General features: G+C 44.0%; 1 protein-coding gene across 2 annotated transcripts in view; it reads left to right on the forward strand.

Annotated features, from left to right (window-relative positions):
• The first annotated feature begins 502 nt into the window (after positions 1–502).
• Positions 503–10,343, forward strand: part of Map9 (microtubule associated protein 9) — a 37,074-nt gene continuing 27,233 nt past the window's right edge. The window contains exons 1-4 of one of the 2 annotated variants that reach the window (XM_021158535.1): positions 503–685; positions 1,420–1,569; positions 2,334–2,418; positions 6,258–6,581. In XM_021158535.1, coding sequence (XP_021014194.1) covers positions 1,495–1,569; positions 2,334–2,418; positions 6,258–6,581 — 484 coding nt within the window. In that variant the 5' untranslated portion in view covers positions 503–685; positions 1,420–1,494. The remainder of the gene's footprint in view (positions 686–1,419; positions 1,570–2,333; positions 2,419–6,257; positions 6,582–10,343) is intronic. The other variant, XM_029475490.1, reaches the window with a different exon arrangement.

Genomic DNA, 10,343 nt, shown 5'->3' on the forward strand with positions numbered 1-10,343 from the left:
CCAACTGCATTACTTACAAGAAACGCTCCTATGTAATATTAACTGAATGCGATTCTAAACATTTCCCAATATTTCGCTATATATTGCATTCGGTATTCACTGCAATCGTTTAAGAAGACAGTCTTATTAGTTTCTTATCAAATCATAGAGACCTTATTTTGCATATGCCAAGAATCCAACGTGCAGTTTAACTCCGAGGATTGCAAACGTCACTACTACGTCATTCTGTTGGGTCCGCTGACACTGCACTGACTCACGCATTCCACGTTCTAACTAGCAAAAGGAAGCTTTGCATCGTGGTCACGCAATACCTGCCTATAAACAAGGACTGAGCAGGGGCAATCAAGGTTCCTTGTGGCGTGATGGCAGAGGGCCGGTCTTGTTTCCTAGGTAACAGCCATTGCACAAAGGCTGATAGGACACCGCGCTCCCAACACCTCCACCAGTGATGTCACTTCCTTGGTCTGTGCGGTTGTCCCAGCGACGCAGGCGGAAAGGCGGTGTTGGGTACCCAAGAGACCAGGCGGTTGGAAGTCACTTCCTCCCGGGACGCTGTTGCTTAGCAACCGCCTTCCGCCTCCATCTTTTGCCCCGCCTCCAGGTTATTCCAATACCTGGTTTCCCAGACCGCGAGGCCCCGGCCGGGGGCGACACCTGTGCTAGAGCATAGCCGCTGGGTTCTCAGGTGGTCACAGGGGCCCGGGTGCACGGGGAGCGGGGTGGATGCAGGAGGCGCGGGCCGTGGTACGTGGAGGAACAGAGGGGACCGTGCTGGGTGTGCGGGGGCCTGGCGCGTGCTGGGCCGGGAGCCGCGCGGAGCTGGGACGCGGACGCCACCTGGCCAGCCCGGGGCGCTCTGGGCGGTGGCCGGCGATCCAAATGGGCCTCCGACGTCGCGCGCTGGAAACAGAGGCTTTAATGCAGCCTGATGTGCTGCAGCTTAGTGTGGAAATGTGTGTGTAACAGCAAACAAATGGCTTGGGAAAATGTCGCTGCTGCTAGTGGTTAAGCATCGTTTTGAATACTGTTATGTGCAAGCCATTTCCGGGGCTGGGAACCTTGACAGTTCTCTTGGTTGTGGCTTGAACTAAGTCGTGGTGGCGTCTGCAATGTTGTGTGTTTTTAATAATGGAAAGGTGAAATTGTTTGGCAACATTTTGTTATTATGTAGTTCATTCATCCTTCTAATGGATGTAGAACAGTAACTTCCTCATGGATTTTCTTTTCGTGAAAACAAATTTGTTGTGAAATTTTTATGTACTTAACATAAAACGCTATTAACGTTTTTAGGTGAATATATTGTACAGTGATTAGAGCGATTTCTCTTTGGAGCAGGGTTGTGGGGCACTAATCCCAGTAATAGTATCTCGATCATGTTAAAACGTCTAATTCTTTAAAATATTTATATGTATATTTCAGCCACCATCAGAGGTTGAATGAATTATTTCAATAATTTATTAACTGTTGTATAAAAGCAGAGAAAAAGGACACACCATGTCGGATGAAATCTTCAGCACAACTTTGGCATACACCAAGAGTCCAAAAGCTACCAAGAGAACTTCCTTCCAGGTAAAATGCAGCAAAGCATTTGGTTTTGATTATGCTGCTGCTGAGCCCTTGCTGGTTCTCACAGGATCTGGCGTGACGTGGGAGGAGTTCTTGCTTCACTTTTAGTGTGTTGTAGGTCATCTGTCAACTTTGGGCTCCAGTATTGAAACACCCCTCTCTGTAGGATCCTGTCTTCAATATTGGCTTCTAACTTGCAAGCCAAAGAGTGACTTCAGAGTTTAGCTCTCTCTAGATTTTGGTTTTCTGCCATAAGCGTCACAAGGTCTTCCTGTGCCAATGCTGCATCCAACTCTTGTTCCCGTGTTTAGCACATTATGCCCATCTCTGTAATACACATAAAGGACCAGTTTGAGGCTGAGGGTCTGCCTCAGTGGTAGGCTCTCAAAGTAGCCTGTCATGCTTGTCAAACCTAAACACTTCCCTCCCTCAAAATGTATGCATCTGTAACAGAATGCCAGTTTCTAGTAAATCCAATTAAATTGATGCCCCTATCATTCATTAGCATTTAGCGAAGATTGTAACCTGCAATTAATCTATCTAATCCTAGTAGTCACTTCCTATTTATTTACCAATCCCAGAGGAAATGGCTCAATTCTGCGCTGAGTCTGATGACATGGGTACATTGTACAGCGTAGGCTTAGAGTAAAGTTAGGTGAATGAACTTAAATGTGAATCTAGAATAACCGAGTATATTTGTTTTAAGATCTAAGTACGAGCATCCCTGCTTGAATGGAAATTGACGTTAGTTATTGATCTCGTTGCAGGATGAGCTGATCAGAGCCATTACAGCCCGGTCAGCCAGGCAGAGAAGTTCCGAATACTCAGATGACTTTGACAGTGACGAGATTGGTATGTAATCGAATAGACAAATGAGCCAGGGTCCTGTGCTTTGCTGTCTTAGTTGCATTTCACCTATCCCATAACCTCTCATGATGAATCACTGCCTGTGAATTCACTAGCTTCAGAATTCTATGTGTGCAGTGAGTTAGGAAGCCACTCTTAATTTTCAAGGAGATCACAAATTATCTCTGCTTATTTCTGAATGTAAATTTAAAACTATTACTAAGTCTATAGTAAAATGCTACCTTAGGACTAAGCTGCCTTTGGAAGTTGTTTCATTCTTAAAGTTCAACTTTAAGAATTCTATATCTGCAATTGCAACCGGGGTTCACAGGGTTAAACAGTGGTGCTTGTGTAATGCTTTTGTGACACAGACCAGATCTGGGGCTGTAATAGTGGGTATAGTAACTGATTTTCTGTTGCTGGTGTAAAACATCATGGGCAAAAGTGACTTAGAAAAAGAGTTCATTTCGGTCTACAGTTCAAAATGATGTGAGTGAGGTGCCTTCAACAGCAGACACACAGAGCAGAAAGAGACCTGGAATAATGTCAAGGCTGTGAATGCCCAAAGCCCACTCCCAGAGAAGTACTTCATCCACAAGCCAGTCCCTCCTCACCAAACAGTGCCACCACCTGGGGACTAGGTAGTCAAGTTCCTGAGCCTGTGGGAAACATTCTCACCCAAGTGACCATAACTCACTTCCTATAACCCATAGACTCATGGCCAACGCAAAATGCATTTAATCTAACTTTAAAGTCCCCCATAATCTTTAACATCATCTGCACTGTTTAAAATTCTTCTGAAGTCAATCAGAAGAATTATTAATTAAAGGTTATTAATTGTAGCCTCCTGAAAAAAATCAAAATGCAGAGTACATGCTTCTAACATGTAATGGGATAGGATATATGTACATACAGGCAGGCAGACAGACAGACATTACTATTCCAGAAAGGAAGAATGGGGGCATAGTAAGGAAATAACTGGACTAAAGCAAGACTAAAACATAGCAGGGCAAACTCAAAATCCCAATGGCTCTGTGTGTAGTGTCTGGGACTGTGGTTGGCCCTGCTCCTTGAGCTTTTCTGCCTGCTGCATGCATCTGCCTTTGGGGCTGGCTCTAATGCCATAGGTAACAACTCTTTGGCAGAGATCTCCTCATGCTGCATCTCTAACATCTTGAGGTCCCTACCACAGCCCAAGTTTCCCTTTCACAGTCTCACACAATGGCCTGTCCCCCTCTCAGGGAGAGTATGCACAGACTGCCCTGCCTTAACTTGCTTGGCCTAGGGGCCTCTCTAATAGGAGGAGCATCTATGATCCTCTCACTATTCCATATTCTGTGCCTCCAAAGTCAGTACCAGGCGGATGATACTGCCAAGCTAGGCTGCCAGCTTGGGACAGACTCTTACTCCCATGAGTCACACCCTTTTTACCAAGTTGTTGTCTAGAAGCAGAAAATTCCTTATGATCTTTCACAACTGGAAGCTTAGCTCCTTAGCTGGAGGGGACTCACCCTGAGGGCACCCTTCCCATTGCTCCAGTGCAGAGCTGGGGGCCGCTATTTGCATTCAGCACACGCTAGGCTACAATATTAAGTTTCCTAGTGATCTTCTGCTGTCCTGCCTGGATTTCTTTCTGTCTCACTCCTCCATTTTCTTGCAGACCTACATAAGCAAAACCAGTAATAACCATGCCACCGATTCAACCAAAGAATTTGTCTCTTACCAAAGAAATTATCCATTACTTTTTAATTTAGTATAATATTTGATTTTTATGGCTGTGATAAAACACCAACCAGCACCAGCTTGGGGAGGTGAGGGTGTATTTGGCTTAAATTCCCCTAACAATCCATCACTGAGATATGTGAGGGCAGGAACTCAGGAACCTGCAGCTAGGAACTGAAGCAGACATGGTGAAGGGACACTGCTAAGTATCTTACTCCTTCTTAGCCTGTTCACCTTGCTTTCTTGTAGTACCCAGGCAGAACACCACTCACAGTGCGCTGGGTCCTCCCACATCAATCATTAATGGAGAAAATGCCTTACAGATTTGCCCACAGGACAGTCTGTTAGACGCAGTTCTTCATTGTTTTCCTCTTCACACGCACAAACTCTAGTCTGTGTCGAGTAAACAAAAACTAACCGGCACATTTATCCTCAGGCAAGGGCTCATGACAAGAGCCAGATTTTTCACCAAGATATCACAGGAATGGCTGTTAAAGTCCTTGCTTCCTCCAGAAACTTCCTGACCCAGACCTCTACAGTTCCAATTACTCTCAGAACATCAGTCTTTAAGGGTCTCCTTAAAGCATTTAACTCTATTCTAATCCAAAGTTCTAAAATAATCCACATTCCTCCAAAGAACAGCTAGCATGTTAGGTTTCCAACAGCAACAGCCCACTCTCTGGTACCAACTTCTGCTTTAGTTACTTTTCTGTTCCTGTGATAAAACACCATGGCAAAAATGACCTAAAGAAGGAAGTTTATTTAAGCTTATGGTTAGAGAGAGAGCCAGTCCAGCACGGTGGGGACAGCATGGCAGAAAGTTGCAGGCCTGGGGACGGGAGCTGGAAATGAAAGATAGCATCAACAGCAGACAGGAAGCAGAGAACAGACTGGAAATGGGACGGGACTGTGCACTTCCAAAGCCTGTCCTTAGCCATGTACTTCCTCAAGACAGTGGAGGAGCTCCACTCCAAACAGTGCCACCAACTGGGGACTGAGTGTTACTGAGCCTTTAGGAACCATGTTCACTCAGACCGCCAACATGGGTCATTTTGACCATCTAGAGACTGCCGTATCCAGGGATCCATCCCATAATCAGCTTCTAAACGCGGACACCATTGCATACACTAACAAGATTTTGCTGAAAGGACCCAAATATAGCTGTCTCTTGTGAGACGATGCCGGGGCCTAGCAAACACAGGAGTGGATGNTCACAGTCAGCTATTGGATGTATCACAGGGCNCCCAATGGAGAAGCTAGAGAAAGTACCCAAGGAGCTAAAGGGATCTGCAACCCNATNGTTGGAACAACATGATGNACTAACCAGAACCCCAGAGCTCTTGTCTCTAGCTGCATATGTATCGAAAGATGGCCTAGTCGGCCATCACTGGAAAGAGAGGCCCATTGGACTTGCAAACTTTATATGCCCCAATATAGGGGAATGCCAGGGCCAAAAGAATGGGAATGGGTGGGTAGGGAAGTGGGGGGCGCTATGGGGGACTTTTGGGATAGCATTGGAAATGTAATTGAGGAAAATATGTAATAAAAAATATTAAAAATTAAAAAAAAAAGAAAAATAGATCCTTCAATCAGCACATTAACTTGGTTTCTGTTAAGTGAGCAAAACATTAAACTTTAGATTTCAGGTATAATCATGTAAAATTCTGAATTTGAAATTGTGTTATTTTGTAATATTCACTGGATAAATGCTCTCTGTAAAAGTATTCTGAATAGCCATTAAATCAATCATGTTTGTCTTGCCAAATTGGTATTCTCTCTTAGAATATTCTGTACGAGACAGTATCATCTTTGTATTTTGGGATGCTACATTGAACAACCTTTGATGGACATACCCTCCCCCAATAAATACAGTGCTGTAGGCACTTGATACATATTTTGAATACATTAATGAAACTCAGACTTTATTTGATAATTGCCAACCAAGCCTACCTAGATTCCTGGTTTGAAGAGTAACAAAATAAATATGGACTTATTTAGGGTTACTGATTTATTTCTAGCCATTTCTGTTTATGAAGGTAGTGTTACTTTTCAAAGAAATAGAATATAGCTTTTGAACGTTTAAAATACACTGCTGAACACATCTTTTCCTGTTCCTCTTTCAGTTTCTTTAGGTGAATTTTCAGATACCTCGACAGATGAAAGTTTAGTTAGAAAAAAGATGAATGATTTTCATATATCCGACGATGAGGAAAAAAATTCTCCAAGACTGTCTTTTTTGAAAACCAAGAAAGTAAACAGGGAGATATCCAAAGATGATCTGGACTCTGGCACTCTGGGCAGCGAAGGCTCGTCACCGGATGCTCAAGAAGATGTGACTGGAGATTCCTTTCCCAAATCTCAAAATGATGATCAAGAAGTCGGCAGAGAGATCATTACAGTGAAGCCTACCCCCAGGATGCACCCCGTCAAAAGAAGCACGTCCTCGGGTAAGCTGGGAAATTACTGTCCTTGTGTTTCCAGAATAGTCCTTTCAGGATAACATGTCATGAAATTCGTTTTTATGGTGGCTAATGTATTTATGTTTCCAGTTTCCCACCTGTCCCTTAGTAACCATAGCTACAAAGGCCCAGAAGTGTATGTTCATTCTGGAGTCTGTGCTGGGGCCGAAGAGAAAGGCAGGGCAGCTGTGGTCACCCACAGCTGTGGCTACCACATACCTGGCTCATCAGCTTCTATTCTATTTGTGGAGCTGGAGCTGCCGTGAAGCCATTCTAATCTCCAAGAGCTGCCAAGATTGAAACAGTCATCTGTAAAGACTGAGGGTGTAGTGAGGTGGTGCATGGGTGGCTAGCATGCCCAAGGCTGTGAGTTCAAGTTCAGGACCGTGAAGCACGGAAGCATTTCTCCATTCTGAGATTTTGCTTTTGTTGTCTGATGAAGCTTCTAGCCTCTCCCTTAAGAGACCGGGATCTTTCTTTGGTTTATTGCATTGCATTTGCTGCCAGCCAAAACCCAGCTTCCTGAAGGTGGCTTCCTAGTGTGACTGAGAAGTACTGGAGAACTCCCCACTAGTCTACTGAACTCTAGACCTTCTGGAGGAAGGACGGAGTGAGGAAGGCCAAGAAGTGGTGCCCTGGGAGCCCTTGGGAGAGGCAGCAGGACAGGAGCATGGCAAGGCGAGGGTTTGGTGTCTCCTGGTCATCTTTCCTTCTGTTTGACAAAGGAAAAACTAGTTGATGCTGAGAAGCCTAAAATCCCCACCCCACCCCCTCCTGTCATGCTCTCAAGTGTGGTGCTGTCAGATGGCTCATACTTACCATGGTAGATAGTACCAGTAACATCAGGTAAAACTTTATTTCAGACGTATGTTAAAGGACGACCCTCCCTCCCTGTGCAACCTGGGAAGCTTAGAAGGATAAAAATAGAGCAGAGACCCCTAGGAAAGTGTCCAAGACATGGATACAAAAGCGTTGCCACATGTTAGCTGTGTGTGATTCAGGCAGAGTAGTTTCAGGCTCTTGAGCTTGGTGAGTGGGAGGACAAACCTGCTTTTCTCGTCCTGCAATACTGCTTTAGGAATCTTTTGAAGTAACCAGAAAAAGCCATCAAATGTAAGCAGATGGCATAAGGACGCTGGGCCAACTTCTAACCTGAGCTTTCCAAGTGTGTGTGGGGGAATCACAGGTAGAAGGGAACATAGTTGAACTAACTATGTTAAGAATATATAAGGACCGGGGGTATTGTACTGTGACCAAGTGCTTGTCCAGAACTGACCAGAGAGATAAGTTAAAAAGGAAGACAGAGGAGAAATGTAAATATAGCAACAAACTTTAGTCTGGATGTGTATAATTATCAGTTTACTGTAGGTGTTAAGCAATACTCCACCTAGTTAATACATTTTTAAAGCTATGCTAGAGCCTGGTGTGTTAGTGCAGACTTGAAGTCCTAGCACTCTAGATCGTGAGGCAGATGGATTGCTGTGAGTTTGAGGCTAGCCTGCACTACATAGATGCAGACTAAAAAACAAGACCTTGCCTAAACTACTGGGAAAAGTGGGTTGGGGAAACTGCAGTAAAGGTGAATTAAAATAAGTAAGGCAATACTCCGTTCTAGCCACAAGGTGGCAGCAGCATCTGCGTGCACCCATAGGTGTGGGTGCATTCAGTTTTTCCAAGCTGAAAATCATTAAGTAGAGAATTTCCGTAGGGTTGAGACAAAGAATTTCAAATGAAAAGAACTTACTCCCTCCCCCCCCCCGAGAACTTGAAAGCATTTCTGGAAGAGGAATTGGGGCATAAAATATACTAAGGTCATCAGGTGTTTCCAGTGCAAAGAATAAAAATTGAGGCTGGTGGCCCTAAAACATGCCTGGCACAGAGAATTCCTGAAGGATCTAAATGAATGGATGAATAGAATACACAGCTAATTCATTCATGAAAAGAGGGATGCGCTTCCTGGGTTTAGCTGTACTCTCTAATTCTTAGAAGTCTTTCACGGAGTGTTTGGAACTTGATATTTGTAACGTGAGGCGCAGGTCAGTGGTAGAGCATGGCCAGACCTGCATGCAGCCTCTGGTTCCACCCAAGGCCACAGCAGTCCTCTGCTCCTGTTGACCTTTGTACCGATTATGGTAACCAGACTCTGGCCTGGCAGAGCAGCTGTTACTATGGCATTTTTTTGCTAGGGTCTTGCAGGGTGCGACAGTTAAGGTGTTTCTGCATTCATCTCAGGTCTACAGTTTAGTGGAGCTTTTAGCCTTGGGCATAATTCAACCCTGACCTCATTTAATTTATTTGTAAAATGGAGATGTTAGTTTAGACACATCTAAGTGGTTCAGTACTCAAGAGTTAAAATCAACAATTATTTTCTACATTTGCAGTGCTCAGAAAAGTACTAGAAAAGTGAAATATTATTAATATTTAGCATCTTTTCATGAGCAAGTTATCAATTTGTCTCTGTGTGTGTATTCAGAACTCATTGGGTTTCCTCATGCTACAAACTGATGATAAGCAAGAATACTCCATTAAAACGGCTTACCAGTTGAACGAGACTTTAGAGTTTAGTAAGAAACTGTATGAAAGCTATATAAGAATGGCAGAAAGTGGATATCTGAGTTACCTAAAATGTCAAGGAAGGTGTCTGGAGGAGGGGCATGGGGAGGGAGAGAAAGAGGAGGAGTAATAAAGTGTGGTGTGTGGGCTGGGCTCTGTGATACAGTAGTTGAGGGGATGGAGGACGGAAAGGTGGATCATGAAATATGTATTAACTTGCAAAAATTGTACAGATGTTGGCAAGGAGAAGCTTCACGCCAAAGAGTTGCAATCGTAATTGACAAGCCAGTGAATAAAACTGGAAGACATCATTCCACCGCTGTGAGTGCTCCCTGAGCCCTGAGTGTTTATCAGGCCCTGCCCTGTGGACGTTTGGTGTCTTCTCACTCTCGCTCCCCAGGCAGTTAAGGGGAAACCCTGTTTGAGTTTGCTTTCTGTCGCTGTGATAAACACCATAACCAGAAGCAACCTGGGGAGTGTCTTAATTATGGTTTCGATTGTCGTGAAGATATATATTACCATGATCACAGAAACTCTCATAAAAGAAAAGATTTGACTGGGGCTGGCTTACAGTTTCCAGAGGATTAATCCATTATCGTCATGGCAGGAAATATGGAGGCATGCAGGCAGACATGGTACTGGAAAAGAAGCTGAGAATTCTACATCTTGATCAGCAGCAGGCAGGAGGAAGAAAGAGAGAGAGAGAGAGAGAGAGAGAGAGAGAGAGAGACTGACTCTCATTGGGCTTGGCTTGAGCACTTCTTTTTTTTATTTTTAGAAGTATTTATTAAAAGTAGTTTCTATGGATCAATTTTTTGGTCTATTTCACACATGTATATTGTGTTCTCAGGTTACTCCCCTCTTTCTGTTATTTGCTTCCCATCTCTACCAACACCCCTGCCCCAACCCTGGCAGGCCCTTTCCCAGGTTCACAAATTTTGGTTCAGTTTTATTTATCCAGCACCATATGCATGTCTATTGGATTGGAGGTATCCTTTGGAGCCCATTAATGTCTCTGGTGGTCGTGCAGTGGTGCCACCACTCCCTGAATCTAAATAGCAGTAAATAGTTTATCAGTAAGGGGCAGGGCTCCGTGAGTTCCTTTTCTTTTCTTTTTTTTTTCCTTTATTTTATTTTATTATTAGGTATTTTCTTCATTTACATTTCCAATGCTATCCCAAAAGTCCCCCCATACCC

Source organism: Mus caroli, chromosome 3 (genome assembly GCF_900094665.2).
Source record: "Mus caroli chromosome 3, CAROLI_EIJ_v1.1, whole genome shotgun sequence".
Lineage (NCBI taxonomy): Eukaryota > Metazoa > Chordata > Mammalia > Rodentia > Muridae > Mus > Mus caroli.